The sequence below is a fragment of the Globicephala melas genome, chromosome 18 (genome assembly GCF_963455315.2).
Source record: "Globicephala melas chromosome 18, mGloMel1.2, whole genome shotgun sequence".
Taxonomy (NCBI): Eukaryota; Metazoa; Chordata; class Mammalia; order Artiodactyla; family Delphinidae; genus Globicephala; species Globicephala melas.
The window spans coordinates 13,086,645-13,106,682 of NC_083331.1; the positions used below are offsets into that span (position 1 = coordinate 13,086,645).

A 20,038-nucleotide genomic window follows, 5' to 3' on the forward strand; every position below is an offset into this window, starting at 1 on the left:
TCATCAGAACTGTGAGAAGTAGCCATTACCGTTTTCCGTTTTGAGTTAAATAATCACCACTGGGTCATGCAGATAGTAAGGGGTGGAGCTAAGACTTGGATTCCTATCTGTCTGATTCCAAACCTAATCTTTTTCCACCAGGAAACATTTCCTGTTACCCAAAACTAAACCTTGAAACATTTATTTATATCTGTATTCTTTCCTTGTGCTACAAAATGTTTAAGGCTGGAATTAAAGTAATGTTTATGGTAAATATTTCTATTTGATTCTAGGCAAAAAAAGTGAATTTTAATCTTGGCTCAAGAATGAATAATCTCAGTAATCTTTGGCAAGTTTCCTGAACTTCTCTAAATTTCACTTTCTTCATATCTCTAAGGTAATGGTTCCAGGAGTCTGTGTGTGGGGCGGGGGGTGGGTAGCGAAGCAGGAGGAGGGGGGAAGGGGGAGAGGGATGTAGGGTCAGTATGATATCAAACTGCTCTCTGATTTCACAAAGTTAAACTTGAGGTTTTGCTTTTAAGTTGAGAGAACCAGGCAGTGTAGACTTGGGTTAAGGAGAACATGGTATAGTAACGTAAAAGTCATCCAAAATAGGTGCTAGAACATATGATTTAATGAACACCACCTGCAAGTCAAACATTAAGTTTAGGCTGAAAAGCACTAAATAGAATATACTTGAAATGTCTTTCCTAAAGCTGGTACTTTAAGGCTCGACCAAAATAATCAAAGGCCCCTCAGATGTTAAAAAAGATTAATGGGCTCTGATAATCTAGGATAAAGTATGCAAGAGAAGTATGTTTAGCAACATTTAATATATATTTAATTTACCAAATAAATTTTTTTTAATTTTAAGCATTTCATTGCTAAAGCTAATAGTTATATGTGTGCAAAGCAAATATATTTCATACTGATTCCATTTAGGGTGAAGTGTGTGCTTTATATGTATTATTCTGTACAAAAATTCTTCTCATAGGTCAACATATTACACTTTCCCAAATCTACTGAATACTTTTTATACACTTCTATCATTTCACAGAAATATGATGGTACTGGTCTCTTTCTTTTACTGATGTTAAGTTTCTTGAATTTTTGTGTCTTGTATAATCTAATATGGATAATTCTTAGACATTAAGCACTAGTCCCCTATTCCCACAAAAATATTAATGTAAATACAAATGGAAAATCAATATAGTATAAAAAGCAAAATGGATGAGTATACATTTTATATATTGTTACTTTTATTTATCTTGAAGTTGCAATTGATTGCTAGATTAGATTCCTTGAGGTCAAGTCCACTATGTGATCATATTTGAACACTATCTTGGTCACAGTAGGCAACCAAGGAAATGTTAAAGATAGTAGAATAAAGAGAAGAAATGAGAAAACACATGATTCCTTTACTGACGATTTGTTCGCCCAAACCATTCTCTAGGAGACTTCTGTCTCTTCATCTTGAGTTGTTCTCCTTGCTGCTCTGCTCCAGTGGACTTGAAGGAGCAGAAGCCAGTGATTCTATACTAAGAATAACATAGTGTTTCTAAATTTGCTCGGTCTGTCAATGTGGATGATGACATAAATAACCAGTTTCTCCAAGATAAATGCACCTGTCCCTAAATACATAAAGATATGTATATAGATAGAGACACGTATTCTTCTCTGATTTAAGAATAATATATGTTCATTGTAGAGATTTTAGGAAGGACAGAAGAGCACAAGAAAGAAAAGCATGCACTCTATCCCGATACCCAGATCACTAATGGTAACATTTTACCATGCGTTTGTGACAGGCCTCCAATGGCGTCTAATGACCTTCACCTCCTGGTATTCATGCCCTTCCATACTGAATCAGGCTGATCGGTGTGAGCATGAAAATCATTTGAAAGTGAAAAAAAAGAGAATAATATAGTGATTCGATATTGCCCGTGCTTGGCACAGATAGTAAACACTGTATGTGTGTTTGCCCCAGATAACCTTTAGAATCTCTTCCAAACCTAAGAAACTACCTATGATTTTAAGAAAAGCAGCTCGATTTTCCATTATTTTTATTATGAAGGGGGGTGTGTGCTTGCACAAGCCTGTGTGCGTGCATACGTGTGTGTGTAGACATATTTGTGTGTATCTGTGTGTGCATATGTGCATGTGTGTCCCTCGGTATCTGCAGGGGATTGGTTCCAGGGCCCCTGCCCTGGATTCCAAAATCCAAGGATGCTCAAGTCCGTTATATAAAATGGCAGAGTATTTGCATATAACCTATGCACATCCTCCTATATACTTTAAATCATCTCTAGATGACTTTTAATACCTAATATAATGTAAATGCTATGTAAATAGTTGTAAATACAATGTAAATTCTATGTAAATAGTTGCCAGTGCAAGGCAACTATTTAAGTTTTGCTTTTGGGAACTTTCTGGAATTTGTGGGGGGGGATATTTTCCATCTGCCATCGGATAAATCCAAGGATGATGCAGAACCCACAGATACGGAGGGTGTACACACACACACACACACACACACACACACACACCTGTTGGTATTGTGAGGCTGACAAAGTAGAGGAAAGTGATACATATTTACATACTTTCAACCTAATATTCTAAGAGGTGTGAAGAGGTGTATAGGATATGATGGTCGCAAAGAGAGATGTTTAATTTGATCAGGGCTTCATAACTGATCTCACACATAAGTAGGAAAAGGATTTGTGTTGTCTGCAAAATAGTCTTCTCCAGTCTGGAAGGGTGGGTCTATCTCTGCAGAGTCTCAGCCGTCAGGTCCTCTCTGTTCCTCAACCTCTGTGTCAGACCCAACCACAGGACAATATTGAAATGCACATGGCTTGACCTGTAATCACCTCCCTCTTCCTAGCATTTTCTCAATGTGCCACCAGCGTGTCCTTATCGCTGCCAATTGTTTCCTACAAGAATCTAGGAGAAATCGAGGGACTCAGATAACCAGTTTTGTTAAATGAGTCAGAGTAGCACTGGCATATATACACTACCAAATGTGAAATAGCTAGCTAGTGGGAAGCAGCCGCATAGCACAGGGAGATCAGCTCGGTGCTTTGTGACCACCTAGAGGGGTGGGATAGGGAGGGTGGGAGGGAGGGAGACGCAAGAGGGAAGAGATGTGGGAACATATGTGTATGTATAACTGATTCACTTTGTTATACAGCAGAAACTAACACAACATTGTAAAGCAATTATACTCCAATAAAGATGTTAAATTAAAAAAATAAAATAAATAAAAATAAAGTTTCACATATCTGAAAAAACAAAAAAAGTACTAAAAGGTTTGGTCAGTAGCCTCCGGCTGAAGGAATTTCAGGATGATCCCCGGGAGTCAAGGACCTGGAGAGATCTTTCTGTGCTGCTCTAGGACCAAGTTTTACTCCTAGGAGGCGGCATGTTCTGAAGGGCTGAGAGTGCCAGACATCTCATGGCCAAAGTAACCAGGCAGTTTGACAAAGGAAGAGTAAAGTCCATGAAAACAGAGAAGCCTACACTCAAATCTCCCTTGGGCAAGTTATTCAATTTTTCTGAGCTTCAATTTCCTTACCTATAACGGTTCAGTGTAACTGGGAGGAATCCATTAAATAAATGTGAAAATACATACCGGGCAGTCAAAAAAAACCAAGTTTGTTGTATTCCCTACTCATGTACTCATGCATTACTCCTCATTTAAACCCTATTGTTTAATAACGACTGCTTCAACAATTGTTGAAGATTCTAAAGCTGGTTTTAAAGTCAGCAAGTATGCAGTCTGCAATTGTTTGTAGAGTCCACATTGGTTGCTGGAGGGGAGAAAACAGTTTAAATCCTTAGTTAGTGATGGTGGCTTTGGGTAAGTTAACTTTTTATTTTTTTAATGGCTATAATAAAGAACTTATTACAAAAATTGTTATGAGGTTTAAATGAGATAACAATGTAGAATGGTCTTAAGAGAATGCCTGGCACACTATAATGCTCAATTATTATAAACAATTTTTATTACTATCCCTTGACCTACCGCCACTATGGTAACATCTAATAGAAATTTACAATGCACCTCAACCTATTTACTTTTTCAAATTATGTATTGTTTTTGAGGAAAATTACAATATACTACTAGTTGAGGATTCTCTGATATTTTGGACAGTGGGAAATTCACATAGTATAAGGTCTGAATAAATGCATAATTATTTCTAATTTATACTTTATTCATCAAGATATTATTGTACTAAAAATTCACATTTTTACCTGACGGTACCAGTAGTGCTTAAAAATTAAGCCTGTATCTCCAAATCAAACAAATCTATATACTTTTCCCTGGGAGAGTCCAGAAACTGAAAAGAAGTGTTGCAATTAGGTTACACATGTGACGGGGATGAAGATTGTTCAGACTTAAACCCACCCTACTCATCCATCATCATCTCACTTAAGGGAAGAGAGGTTATGTATCCATTTGGTAAATTTGTAATTATGAATTTCTCTTACCCTCCCCAAACTACCCACTCTTTCTGGGTGGGTTTGAGCATTCTCTGAGAAGGCTAGATTCTATAAATCAGCTCTTACATGCTCAAAACTCACAGTTTAGAATTACTGTCAAGTGTTTCTAATACCTGATTCAAATATTAGAGACTTGGAATACTGATATATCTAGACATTACTTGAACCAGAAAATTATTGCATAAAGAATAAATTGTGGTAATAAAAATGACAATATTCTTTCTTCCTAAATGCTTGAAAATTGGTTCTTGAAAAGACCATTTAAAATTCTACATTACTTCAATCCTCACTTTCTTGTGTTTCAGATATTAAAGCAATAAAAACTTTACTCACTTTATATCTAATCAGAGCAGAAATAAATATAATAGGTTGAAAGGACATTTTAAAAACAGTTTTGAGACATTCTAATCATAATATGTATTTTTTTAATTCCTGATTATATTAACACCTTATCTATTCAATGAATTACAATTGTTGAATGACATCATTTTTCCTCAATGATTAATTTTTAAATTATTACAATTAATGAAGTTCAATTGATATACTGCTTACTAAGACATCAAGTTATTATTTTTAGATTTAATCACAACATTTATAATGGATTGGGGGGTATTTAATAAAAATGACCCCTGAAAATCTTTTCACCAAAGCTCACATTTGAAAGGCTAGTTTCCGTCTCTCTTATTCTAACATAAACTCACTCTTCACACCAGCAGTAACACTTCACAATGCATTTGCTTTGAGGAACTTTTAGCCTTTTCAATGCACATATGTATTTTTAATTAAATTGAATTGAATACGTACGTGTAAAATACTCAAATGACATCAAGGTGGAGGGATTTGCATTTACTGAGGTCTTTTGATGTCAGTCACATTAGTGTGTTAACTATCCAATCTTTAAAACAACTTGGCAAGCAGGGACTCTCATCCCCCTCTTACTTATGAGAAAGTTGGGGCTCAAAAGGCTCAAATAATTTTCCTGAGATTATAAACTAGGATTTATAGCCACATCTTTCTCGACTCTTTTCCCTATATCTCACTCCTTCCCTGTCCACAAACAGAGAATAAGGGCCCTGTCTTGTATTTTCTTATTGTGGCATGGAAATGCCTCAATGCATGGAGCTCTAATGCTTGAGATTGTTTTTTGTACTTTTTTTCACTTGAGTTTCAAAAGGAGCTAAAAGATTTTTGCTCTTGTCGGTTCCAAACATATTTAATGATGATGATGATTACTTTTACTTTCATAATAAGTGTGATATGCTGAGAGAAAAGAACATGGTTCAGGAGAATTACTTGTCTATAATTTGCTGGTCTTCAAGAAGAAAAAAATGTCAGTGTGTATTATTTTATGAGTCAGAATGACCTGTTATCTTAATCCACTTCATCATATTAACAGTGTAACATAGTCTGTCTTTTAAAAATTCTTCCATTTAGGGCAGAATTATTCAGATCTCTCGTGATTGCCAATTGCCAATTGACTAAAGGCAATCTAGGCTCTATGTTGTAATAGCATTTAAATTCCCTGCTGTGGAATAATAAGACTCAATTTAATTTTTAGACTTTCAAAGTACTTTTTAATAAAAATTACTTTATACTGATTTCTACTTTACATTATACAGATCATATTTGGGGATAATTTTCAGCTTTTTCATATTAATGGTGGATTTAGACAATATTATAAACATCTTTCCTATTGATATTTTACATCCAGATATAAAGAAAGTATAATTGATGATTTATCTAGCTATGTCTCACAATAGGATAAGTATTTTGGGGGGAGAACATTTTTAATACTTTACTATAATTCTCTCTTGCTCTTGCTTTTACTCGCATACTCTCTGAATTTTGATAGTAACCAAGATTATGGTTATTATACATTTATTTAGTTTCAATTACTGTCAATATCCAGGATGTAAAAAAAGCAAATAGAAAGGGGTAACCTCAAGTGTTTAACTACTGAGGAAGCTGAAATGTTTTCATTCTGCAAGGGGCAGCTCCAAAGACTAGAACAGATGGGCTGTCTTAGCAGATACGACATTTAATAGGGACCATTTGAAGTTCATGGGACTGCAGAAGGTAAATTACTTGTTCTGAAGTCCAGTGAGGAAAATCAGATGAATGTAAGAGATGAAAGTAAACTTTATCTCTGCCCACTAGCCAGGGATATATTTATTAGCACCATATCAACTAAAAACTGCCCTTTATTTTTAGTCAGCAAGGTATATATATATATATATATATACGTGTGTGTGTGTGTGTTTTGTTTTTGTTTTGTTTTTGTTTTTGTTTTTGTTTTTGTGGTACGCAGGCCTCTCACTGCTGTGGCCTCTCACTGCTGTGGCCTCTCCCGTTGCGGAGCACAGGCTCCGGATGCGCAAGCTCAGCGGCCGTGGCTCACGGGCCCAGCCGCTCCACGGCATGTGGGATCTTCCCAGACTGGGGCACAAACCTGTGTCCCCTGCATCGGCAGGCGGACTCTCAACCACCGCATCACCAGGGAAGCCCAGCAGGGTATATTTTGATTTGGATATACATTTGCATTAACTTGCTAAAGCCAATCTCCTATTTCACCCTTTGATTTCCTGATCACATAATAGGTACTGTTTCTAAAGTCACAAATTGCATTAGAACATCTACAGAAATTAGTTTTTACATCCCCTATGTGCACTGAGATGGAAAGAAAAAGGGTAAACAGTTAAATTCTACTTTGCTCTCCCTGAACAGGGTTTCTATTTCCAGTGAGTGCATTTTTCAAATGAAAATGAAGTCATACGTCAAAAAGGTAAATTGCCAGGGCTGGACTTCTTTCCAGTGTTTATTGTATTATTCATATATCTGTTTGTCAATAGGAAGGCAGAGAATATGGCATAAAACAGTAATAACAGTATATTAAGTTATTACATGTCACCTTATAAAACACTTTTACAGAATTTTAACACCACCAGACATTAAGAAGCAAGTAAATTAATTCTATGATTCCAATTAAGAGCCAAGAAAACCAAGGCTCAGAATGATTTTCAGAGGCTTGTCCTGTTAGCAAGTGTGGAACAGGGCTAGAAGTCAGCATTTCTGTTACTCAACTCTGTTCTTCCCTGGCATTTCATAGCTTCTAATGACTTAGTATCTATTGAGCCACTAAATTATAAATGGCATCATAGTGTTCAAGACAGAGACACAGCCTAAATATGTACCTCTAGAGGCTCTTTTAAATTTATATAACCCATATCTTAAATTAGCATTATTAACTAATCAGCTAGAGCCAGACAGTGTGGTGGTTATCTTCTGACTCTTGAGTTCCAGCACTGGTATTTCCTGGTTTTGTGATCTGGGACGTGTCACTTACACCTTTTTGTACCTTCATTTCCTCATCTATAAATGGGGAGAACAAAAGCACCAAACTTCACAGGATAATGTGAAGATTAAATGAGATAATGCAAAAAAAATTCTTATCACAATTATTGGCATGGTGACAAGCTCAATGAATGTTCATCATTCAGACTATCTCCAGGTTGGTTGCTAGCTATTAATTTATAGATTCTTTTGCTTAGGTTAAACCCTAAAGGCCACTGGGTCCATGGTTCCTTGCCCTCTTTTGTAAAATGAAGTGACTGGATTAGATGGTCTCCAAGATCCCTCAAAATTTTAAAATCTGGTACTCTTTTTAGCAGAATTTTCAACCCAAAAATTTCTTCAATTGAAATACTCTAGGATCTTAACTGTTGAACTGATAAGTAATGTTTAGCAAAGTATTTTTCCCAAAGAAGGGAAAATGTAATAAATATATTAGTGAAGTTGGGAAATTCTCATACATTAAATATCACTTACTCATTCATATTTAAGCTAATTATTTGAAATCTCCTTAAAGTAAGGTTAGCATGGTAGAGTCCAGCACACCTAACACAAGGTAGACAACTATAGGTATTCTGTAACTGTCAACATCTTCTAAGTCACTGGCTCTTAAAGTGTTGTCTCTAGACCAGAAGCATTAGTATTGAATATCACCTGGGTACTTGTCAGAAACACAAGTTCCAGTGACCCATTCCAGACCCGCTGTATCAGAGACTCTTGGGGTGGGATCCAGCAAACTACGTTTTAACAAGTCCTCCCAGAAATTTTGATGATACTGAAGACTTAGTACTACGGTCTGAGTGAAGAGTGAAAAAGAAAGTTCTTTTTCTGCTAAACATTTACCGAAGCAGCTAAAACTGAAATTGAATCTGGCCTTAGAAGATATCAAAGAGAAAGGTCTGCTAGAAATAATTACAAGTCAAGTAACCAATCAACTGACTGAGAAAAGGGGCGAAGAAGCCACTGTCGGTTATTCCCTGTAGAGAAATAAGGTACTAAGAAGGTTAAAGAAAAGTTTAATAAATCATCAGAGAGTATCAGAGTAATGATTGTAGCAAGAGAGCAGCCCCAGTAAGATGTTCCATCTTCCTGCCTAGTGTGGAGAACTACAGGTTCTCCATGCTGTCTACTACATGAAAGAAATAAAGTATTACTCTTTCTATTTTTTACAGTAAAAATGAAAATAAAACACTAAGAACTGAAAACCCTGGTTTATGAAGAAGTACATTAAATAGGGAAGGAAATACTTAATGATCTATGCCCATCTATTTATCTGACAAAACCTAAATATTTTCATTAGATCCTGCACTGAGAAAAGTTTTTGACATACTAGCAATCATAATCATTTAAACAAGATACGATGGAAAGGATAGACAATCAATGTCAGGGTGATAGGAAGACAGGTGATTTTATGTGTTTCAATGTCTTCCCTATCATCTGTGTATCAATCCCAGACCCCTTTCTTAAGTCCAAAATTTCTAATTATCTCCTAGATGTTAATGTCAATAAATCGAAAACTGAGTATATCCAAGCAGGTCTCATAAACCCTACTTATAATCTCTATCTCAGTTAACGGAATTAACTTTCCCCAGTTATAAACCTTAAAACATAATATTTTGTATTGACCAAGTCCGGTCAATTTAATTTCATAATTACCCAAGGATTTATTTCTCTTTTATCTTTTCCGTGACCATCTTTATTCATATTCCCATGATATTCTTCCTGTTTCTCTTCACAACTAGACTCTAGAAAACAGGAATAATGTCTTCTCCCCAGTGCCGGGGCTAAGACCTGACACAGTAAGCATATGCAAATTGTAAATTGTTCCCTGGTGAATGTACTGGAAGAGTAAACAGTTAATCTGAACTCCCAAGCCCCCATGATTTCAGGAGGCCATCACACATTGCATCCTTCTTCAGGAGAAAGAAATCAATTTGTGACAAATTTGTAAAAGAAGACTGTATTTCCTGATCCACATCTGTCACATTTTAAGTTCTAAGTAAGTGTTCTAATCCTCAGATTTGTATGTTTTTTTTATATTAGATCCTCTTCCTTGACTCATCTTAAGACAAGTTATGTTTATCTTGTCCTCTTGGATATTAGTGTTCTCAGGTTTTAACACTCGGCTTCAGTGACCTCAACAAAATGAATGGTAATGTGTTCCAGGGTCTTTGGGGGAAGCCCATGAGACTGGAAATTAGGCAAAAATAGTAAACACAAAATGGCTTTCAATGATCATAAGAATCATCTAAGGAATTACAATTTATGAGAGAAAAAATTCCTGTCAAGAATTTATTTGTTACCTACCAGACACTGGCTTATGGAAACTGTTATTCCAAACAAGGTTGGCCATACTTAGGAGATGCATTATCTATGTAGATCACAGATAAACAGCCAGGCTCTCATGGGGTTTGTCTGCCTTTCCTCCCCCCAACAAGCCCTGAGGACTTCTTTTATGGGCTATACTGTATACATTTCATGACCTAACAACCTCACTTTTATTGTACAAGATACCAGGCACTCTGAGGTAGACTGGAGTTGCTCTTTCCAAATTAGAAAGTTCAAACCAAAAGATGCAATGTTTTGTTGATTCTCAGTGCCTTCGCTGAAGAGGAATTCTAGAATGTGCAAATAGAAAAGGAAAATTCTTGGCTTACAAACCGATACAAGAGAAATCTTCCAGAAACACATGGCCTGGGATATTTCAGACTCCTGGCAGATTGCAAACCTTTACTGCCTTTTATTAATAATCAGGGTTCAGATCAAGTGCCTCTAAGAAGCCAGGACCCACTTGTCAGACTAGACTTTAGCTCAGAAGTTGAACATCTTCCAACAAACAATCTCATAATAGCAGATATCTTCTCCAGACACCAAATTACTTTGGCCAGCACAAATGTCATTTACTAAAGAGACACTGAAATGTTTGGTCACTCTTCTCTAGACAGTAGAATTAAGAAGGTTATACAGTAATAAACAGAGAAAACACAATTGCAATTTTGTTCTATTGACTTGTTGCAACCTCAAATGATCTAGGCCCACAGTCCCAACATCTGTCTTATGGTTGCCCTTATAGATATGAAACAACAGCGTGTACGAGATAAGATCATTGTTATTAGGAAATGCAAATACTTTAGGGGTATGATTGTGGAAGGAGTTTCAAAATCACGAGGGGCCTGGGAATGTAGAGCCTGAACTTACACAGATAAAAACACACTCTTACTCATTCCTGTCTACGTGTCCTGCGTTCCTCTAGTGGTGGAAAACTGTGATATAACATAACATATGCCTTCAGATATTACCATTACCTATCCACCTCTGTCAAGGTTAGTACAAGTTTGAAAGGATACATGAAAGAAGCTAATCCTTCTATCAGGAAAGTTTTACCAATATGATGGGAAGGTATCCCAAACAACTGGATATGAGAACAAAAAGCTAGTAAAGCAACAAGCAAAGAACTATTGTCATCGTGGAGTGTTGTTTTATCAAAGTTTGGGCTCAGGTAAGGGAAAGGGGTGCATGGTGGTGAGACATAAGAATGGGCCATACAACACAAACTTCCGGGGAGACTTTTTCAGGAGACACCCAGCCATGAAGTTCTTCTCCTAATTATGGTGGGGATTCTGATCAAAGTCCTCCAGTAAAGCAAAGAGAATAGTAGCTACAGCAGAGCTTGCTTTAAAGGAATGTAACATCTCTAAGAGTCCATCATTTGCAGAAATTGTTTGCGCCTTATCAAATAGAACAGAAATTGCTAGAGCTGTAATAACACACATTTTTATAAGATTTTACTTTAAAGGACAGATTTGAGCCAATGAAGTACATGCATTGTCTCTGCAGTTAGTCAGTGAGACTTGATGCAGGGAAGTGAAGAGTTCAGTGTGAAAGGATAAAGGATCAGAGAGACGATTCAGATACAGGGCAGTAACAAAGGGAAGGATCTAGATGGACAAATGGGAAAAATAGAAAATAAGGAAAAAATAGATTCCTTATTCATTTATGTCAACGATTTCTCCACTTCCTTGGTGGTAAAAAAAAAAAAATAGGGAGATAGGAATAAAACCACATTGTATTTATAATTGTGTGCCATTTTGTTTTATTTTCTACCTGTGATGTTAAGATACAGCTACATTTTGCCATTAGTAAATTTGATATAGTTAAGCCTACAGTCAGAGTTCAGTTACTTTTTAGTAATCTTTTTTTTCCTGCTTTTAAAAAATTTAAGTCTCAATTTAAAAGAATCTATTGGAGTTTGCTAAAGAACAATATCAGAATTATATGTACGACTCACTTCTGCAATAACATGCAGAATTCCAGAACAGGCAAGCAGGTTAAAAAGGAAACTAGCAAAAGAATTCAGCCTGTCACTGTAGAACGTCAGAAAATGACGCACGAGAGGAGAAACACCCACACGTACACAGTAGCCCCCCGAAAACATTATTGACCATTAGATAGAAACGTTTCCAATGTATGGGAAGCCACCACAGGCTACTTTGTTTTGCTTTGGTTCTCACTAAAGTCTGATTAGCCGGGGTAGGGGGTGCAGGGGGCGGTGACTTTTGGAGAGTATAAAATGTGTACTTAGCGTGGTTTTGTGTCGTAATAGTTCTGATTTCAAGGCTAACATTTCTTAGTATTTGGGGAGAATATGACCATCCACAGAAACCTTCTGCAAGTAAAATAAACTAAAGCTAGTATTTTTGCACGTACCTGTTTTTCTCCACTGGGCTTCTTGTGGTTCAGTAACAGCTCTACAGCTCCGACAACTTCTTTCCTGATGGCGTGTAATAGAGCATCTCCAACATAGACGTTACAGCTTAAGAGTAGTTCTATGAGCTCCAAGTTCTCATTTTCGATTGCAATGAGGAGAGCAGTTCTTCCAAGTGGATCGACACAATTAATATTGATTTTAAAATAAATCTCAGCTTCCTCTAGGGATTTCTTGACACTTGCATAATCTCCCTTTTCCACAGCGTTCAAGTAGGCTTTCTCGGAGGGTGAGAGCTCTGATTCTGCTCGGACTATCCTGAGAGGGATGCGGTCTCTGTAGGGGGCATTAACATTTCTTTTGTAATAGAACTGAGCCATGTTTCATGCCATGCTATTTCTTGGTCTCTGAAAGTGCAAACAAAAACCAACACACACAAGGATTAGTATTAGCACACTTTTGAATGATTACGGATCGCATTTAACAACTCACAGTGAGGCCAATAACAACGATGAAACCGTAATTATTAAGTGAGAAGTTATGTTCCCTTTAAACAATGGAAATAGGCAATAATTATTCAGTTATCTAGAAACACAGGTTTCAAAGTTCTTACTTAAGAAGAAAGAGAGGCCAGTATTTGGCAAGTTACTTAAAAAGTGACGTCTGTCAGAGGTTGCACCTGTAATTTTTAAAAATTATTTACCAAATTTATCATAAATATATATTGTTTTTAACGGAGAACCTTGAAAGTCAAAGGCTGTATTTCTGGGGTCCCCAAACTGGACCAGGGATTTTCAAGAATGTCAGTCACTGTCAGTTTTGCTCATCATGGAGATGCTGTTGAGATTACGGAGTATCAATATCTGGGCAAAATGTTTTTCACTTTCATTTCTAGTTTTAATGTTTGTAAGAACTGACGTTAAAGTTACTGTGAGTTACTAATATTAATGTCAATAAAATATCATACTGAGCCCGATGAGCATAATTTTATTTTTTTCCTCTTGTAAGTAAATTCATTGAGGAAGAAAGAATGTGTACCAATGGTATTAATTATCAAGATGAGTCTAGGCAATTTAATTTCCAACAGCAGCATGTAGAAAAGGATTAAATATATGGTTTATTATGAAAATGCTATTTTCTTAATTCTCTTACCTCTGTATCATGAAACAATAAACCACAAGGCAGGAATACATTTATTGTAAAATGTAATATTATTTTGAAGTTACAGTAAATATACTGTCGAAGATCAGGAAATTATTTCAAATAAATAAGAGATTATCATCTTAAAATAGATTAATAAAAAAGTCTGATGTCGCTAAAAGTTATACTGATTTGGTAATCATCTTAGAGGTACAAACTTACTGAAAAATGTATTCTGTTTTGAATATAATTTCTTTACTGCTGTTAGGTCCTGATTCCATACTTACGGTCTGAACTATTTTATTATTCTATGTCATTTATATTCAACCCACGTTTATATACATACATTCACTACATCAAATTAAAATGAATGGGGTATTCTAAGTACCTGAACATGCATATTCATCTTAATTGATCTTTTCAGACCTAATCATTTTATAAGTAACTTAACCAGATTTGAATAATGCTTTAACTGTAGCTTGAACATGCATTGCATTGACAAATGTGATTATATTTAATGTCATGTTCTCAATTTGGGAAAGTATGCATTGTTTGTATGCTACCTCAATTTAACAGTAATTTCAGTTATCAAATAGTTAAGTTTTATTTTTTGATGTCCAGATTATGCATCATGAGTTCTCAAATATCTAGGTTCAGGATCTAATACACAAAACTGCAATTCCATAATTTCTTCCTTTCTGGCATATTTGATTCAGCACTTTATTAAGGCCTCTTCATAGACTAAGCAAAAAGTGGTAATCCAATAATCCAGAATATTTTTCTCAAATATTTCACATTTTGTTAGTCTTGGTGTTTTAAATGTATAATGACCAACTATACAGCATGATCTAAATTTATTTTTATAATTGCAGACAAAGTGTGTTATAAGTTCTTTAAATAGCAATATTACCTTTTCAGAGGAACATAAAAATTAATACTGGTGTTCAGATATATTAATTTTAGACATGCAAATTGCTTACTTGAAGCTTGACTATAATTTCAGTATTTAGACAATGCATTAACTGACTAGAATAACGGGAACAAAATTATATTATCAGACAACAAAGACAATTTAATAGTCCTCCAGTATAACCAAAACTTCAAAAATCAACATCATTATTATGTTACATTATCTCTTTTTAATTTTCTGATCCCAAATGGCCCATATATGCATCAGTGGTAACATTAAGATATTTGCCTTAGGAAGGCAACTGTCACCCGCTTCCCCAGCACAACTTTTCTATCCATGTCAGCATCCATGAAAGTGTGCGGGATCAAAGTTGTGGTTTTCACATGGCAATTTTATCCAGACTATAGTGTAAATCTTCATAATGATAATAACCACCACTTATATTCTATTTCAGCAGTATACATTCTCTATTACCTCACTTTGTCCTTACCCATGGCTCTTGGAAAAATACATTAATTTTCATTTTCTAGAGTTGAATCCAAGGTTTCCCACCAACAATATTTTTGCTTAAGACTAGTGTTTCATTGTAGCTTACCCAAAATACAGGTTAAAATGAAAGTATGAACATACATACACATCCACAGTATCAGAAATTCATGTGAATTATGGCTCAGTCAGGATTAGGAATCAGCTTAGAGGATGGAAAAACTGTATTTCATTTTATTTCATTTACTTTGTTTTATTAATGATGGTATCATATAAAATGTTAGACAGCAAACAGCATTTGACTTCTCATTTTCAGAGTACAAGATGTTGGTGACAACGAAGGGATTGGAGCACAACATAGCAGATACTGGAGAATTTGTGCGAGAGGAGGGGACAGATAATGAGAAGTTAGACTTACTAAAATCTATTTCATTTAATCCAGATAACTACCATAAATGTAAACTACGTAAGTTTCAAAAAGAGTAATATGACATTGAGAGAAAGATATATTCTATTCAACGTTGTGTTTAAGATGTGAATTGGGCATGAGACTTTCCATTAGATAACCTGTCTCTCCATCTATAAAGTGAGGAGAAACAACAACGATGAAGGAATGGGTGAGGAGAATCAAAGAGTTAGTGCTGAGAAAGACCTTTTATCTGCTGTCCTCTTTTAACATCTTGAATTTGATAAAAAAAAAAAACACACACACAAGAATTCATGTTTGGGAGCCTACGTGGATTTGAAATATACTTAAAATGTAAATGCATAAAGTAAATAAAATTTACTTTATGTATTTATTTACTTTATGTACTTATTTACTTTATGTAAATACATAAAGTAAATAAAATTTAAATATTTACAGTGGAATAGTAAAACATAGAGAAAGAGAGAGAGAGGGGAAGAGAAAGAAGGTGGAGCAACTCTGATTGATGGCTAAAAACTTAAGAAAGTCAGGAAGAGTATATAATTTTTCAGTACATCCACTTGTCCTTCTGGATTACCTGGTGCAGTGATACTAACAGAAGGACAAAAATCAAGTTTAACAATTGAAAACTGTGATACACGGATGTAATTGCAAGGAGAAGCTGCCGATAAAGCCGACGGCTCCTGAGCTGACACTCTTATCAGCAACAACGGAATTGCTACTGGATAGAACGTCTGCAAAAAAAACAGGGGTCTCACTGAAGCAAATATCTTGACCTCAAATGTGGAAATAAAAGCGTGTTTCTGACCCTGCACTTTCAGAATAAACTTTCTGGAGGAAAAAGATATTTTTTCCCCCATAAATTACAGAGGTGAACAAATCCTTTGATTTCAATGCCCCCTTTATGACACATAAGCCAGAAGTAATATGGCTGCTTCATCAAGTTATGTTTCAAAGACTCGGAAGAGCTATGGGATGTGATGAAGAAAAACTCAAATCCCGCGACATGAATTCTCAATTAACCCAACATTTATTTTCCCTAAATATGTTTGGGACTTAAGAAACAAAACTGCGGGAGAGCTTCACCTTGACATCAATCCCAAGAGAAATTTTTTAAAAATTGTCCCTAGATATGAAAACCACAATCATCTAAACGACATGAAGATATGCAGGAAAACAAAAGTTCCAGATATTTATAGGGTCTGAAGGCATATTCCCTAAGGGATAAATTTAGCTGTGTGGTGCAAAGAACAGTGAACTTGAATTCCGAAGAACACAAAGGAAAGAAAATAGAAATCTCCACTCTTGAGTATGCATTATTAAAAGTAAAATAAAATTTCCCCAAACAACGTTGTTTTTTCTTTTTGCTTTTTATTCCCTAACTACCAAAAGATACATTTCATACACATGTGATCTTATGACACAGTGAGAAATAAAGACTCTCATTTTTTGTTAGGAAACTATGGCACATATCTAAGTTGTATTTGTATTTTTTTCTGAAATCTGATATAAAATAACAATTTCGCAGATAACTTATTCACACTCAATCCAATTCGGATTTTTTTCTTGCTACTGGTATAGTATATTATCTCAATAATCTTTGATATAATGCGTACTCCACCTAAAAGCATAATGCTCTCATTTTGGCTATCATTCCTAACTCCAGGCTTTTTCTTCATCATCTTTCACGTGGCTACACCAATATCCTTCTAATAATCTCACCGATGTTATCCTTTCATCCTCCCTGTTTAGTCTCCACAATGCCACGTGCCTAATATTTCTAAAATGTAAAGCTGATTCAATCACTCTCTCACTTTTAATCCTTAAATGACTGAGAACCGTTCACAGGAAAAACACTAACCTATTATGGAATACGGGACCTCCATGGCCTGGCTTCTAAATGCCTTCTTAGATATATCTACCAAGGCAGTTCCTGGAAAACCTTATTTTACACTGACAAGAATCCCAAACCACTTGGCCACTACCGTTTTAAGCATTTCCTCACACTTTTCTTTACAAGAGGAAAATTGTTCCTCCCCTGAGTCTCTGGCAACTCTTGCCAAGTTTTAAAAACCTTCTGTGAAGTATCATAGCCTCTGAGGATTTTTCTTCTCCTCCTCTTAAGGCAGAGTTAATGGCCTTTTTTATGCATCTTCGTAAACCCTGTGGACCTCTTAGCTTTAGAACATTTTTTTTTTTTTACTGTATAAAAGATTGTGACTTATACAATATTGCATCCCCAATGCTAAGCAGGTAGTTAGTGCCCCAAATTTGTTGATGAATCAATGAATTAATGACTATACTTTCAGAGTTATTCCTCTCTCATTTTGGGTAAAGGAATAAATTTAATAGGGTAAAATTGCTTCAGTCAGGTGCCAAAAAATGGTTTAGCACTTGTAGGCCCGTTGAAGGCAACAGTGCATAACCGGACATCCAGCCAACAGTCACGAAGCTACTGAATACCCCGGGGAAAAGGCTTTCATTTTCTACCTAGTTTTCTTCTCTAACTATCTTATCCCCAAGGTTTTTTAACTGTAATGTGTAAATCAACACACCTATAGCTCTCCGCTCTAGAATACACTTCCTATCACTACTACCTAAATCATCAGAAAGGCATGAGATTTTGGTCAGTTGGCTGATACTTCCAGGGAAATGAGAGCACAGAGGAAAAAAGTACAAGACAGCCAAGGCTAGCAAAATGAATGTCTTATAATGGGAGAAACAGAGTTAATATACCTGTAAACAGGAGACTAAAATACGTGTATAAATATCTACAAAATTATAAAGAGAATATGAGAAAATCTGAGGAATAAGAAATCATCAAGGATAAGTAATTGGAGATACTGGTAGAATGACCATGGAATGAATCAGTAAACTGAAAGTTCAGATCATGAAATTCTCCCAGTTAGGAAAAAGTAAAAGTGAAGAGAAAAAGAATGTATGTATAAGAGCCAAAATCTATAAAATAGTAATTGAATGAAGAGAAAATAAAACAATGGACGGCAGGACATATTTTTAGTATTAATGACCAAGAATTTTCATAATTATAAACGATATAAGACCTCCCATGGAAAGAATCCATAGTACCACATAAGATATATAAGAATAACTCCTTCATAGATTAAAAAAAAATTATAAAGGAAGAGAAAAAAATATCCCCTATGAGAATATCCCCTACCACATACATCATAAGGAATAGCTGTGACAACATTAGTTTTTGTTCTAGAAAAACTTTGCCCAGGGAAGATAAGACTGTGAAACCAATAAATAACTCAGGATTTCACTATTCCCATCAAGAAATTCCTGCATATAAGTTTATCTGAGATAATATCCTGCTCACCTGGGCAAACAGCTTCCTTATCAAACACTATACTTATCAAGACTCTCTCCAGAACCCTTACTTGGCCAAATCTACCAATCCTAAATTAGTATGTCACAAATATTGCCCAATATCAATCATTCTCCTATCTTGAAATATCCACCTTAAACTCCTTGTACCCAGGGCAGAAAACCCTACAGATATTCTCCCCAGCTGTCCCCTTTGGTGGCACTACACAGCTGTATCAATGTGATGTTCTCCCTACTGCTGGGAGTTATAAAGAACTTATCCTTGCTTTACTGGGAAACTATGATAATGTTTTGGGAGTCTGATACATAAAAAGAATAAAGAATCAGATTAACATCAGACCTCTTAACAGCAAATTTGGAGGTTAGAATGTAATGAGGTTTTGACTGAAAAGTAGAAAATGATAAACCCCCACCAAACAGAATTTTGAATCTAGAATTTCATATTTATTAAAAGTATTTAAATACAGGGAGGAATAAAATTAGTCTCATGCATACAGCCTCAGAAGACTGCTCACATGAAGACCATATTTGATCATAGGATGACACTACAATATACAGAAAGTATAGATATAAAGAGAAAGATTTCTATGGTTTAAATAGTTGAGTTTTTGTCTGTTTTGCTCACTGATCTATGTACGAGGCTTAGAAAAGGGTCTAGTATGTAAAAAGTACACAATAAATATTTACTGAATGAATAAAGTATCTACTGAACATCTGTATGTCAAATGTGTATGTTAAGCATTGGCAATACACTGAAGCTGGGATCCTTGCACTCACGGAGCTTAGGATCCATTGGACAGGACCCACAAAAAATTTAAAAAGCAAAGGAACCCACAGCAAAATTACCGTTTTTAAGGGCTACAATGGAAACAAATGATGAGAAGGGGTGGAGAGAGATGGAGATCTACCTTAGGTAGGGGGCTCAGGGGTTACCTCTCTATGACATGAAAGATGACAAAAAGCCAGCTAAGTGAAATTAAAAAGTGCAGAGAAGACCATTATGTTAAAACGATCTGAAAGTGAGAAAACAGTGAAGCGGGAGGGGCAGGATGCATTCTAGGATGTAAAACAGGGACAGCATGTCTGGAGTGTTGTGAGCAAGGGAGAGAGTGGAAGAAATGGCTTCTGTAGCCAGGAAATGCAGTGCGAGGATCTGGGAATGTATTCAAAACATAATAAGCAATTCTTGAAG

At 35.7% G+C, this 20,038-nt stretch overlaps 1 protein-coding gene across 2 annotated transcripts in view; it reads right to left on the reverse strand.

Annotated features, from left to right (window-relative positions):
* TRPC4 (transient receptor potential cation channel subfamily C member 4) overlaps positions 1 to 20,038 on the reverse strand; it is a 161,365-nt gene that overhangs the window by 104,827 nt on the left and 36,500 nt on the right. For both annotated transcript variants that reach the window (XM_060288122.1, XM_030882455.3), the window contains exon 2: positions 12,538 to 12,942. In XM_060288122.1, coding sequence (XP_060144105.1) covers positions 12,538 to 12,915 — 378 coding nt within the window. In that variant the 5' untranslated portion in view covers positions 12,916 to 12,942. The remainder of the gene's footprint in view (positions 1 to 12,537; positions 12,943 to 20,038) is intronic.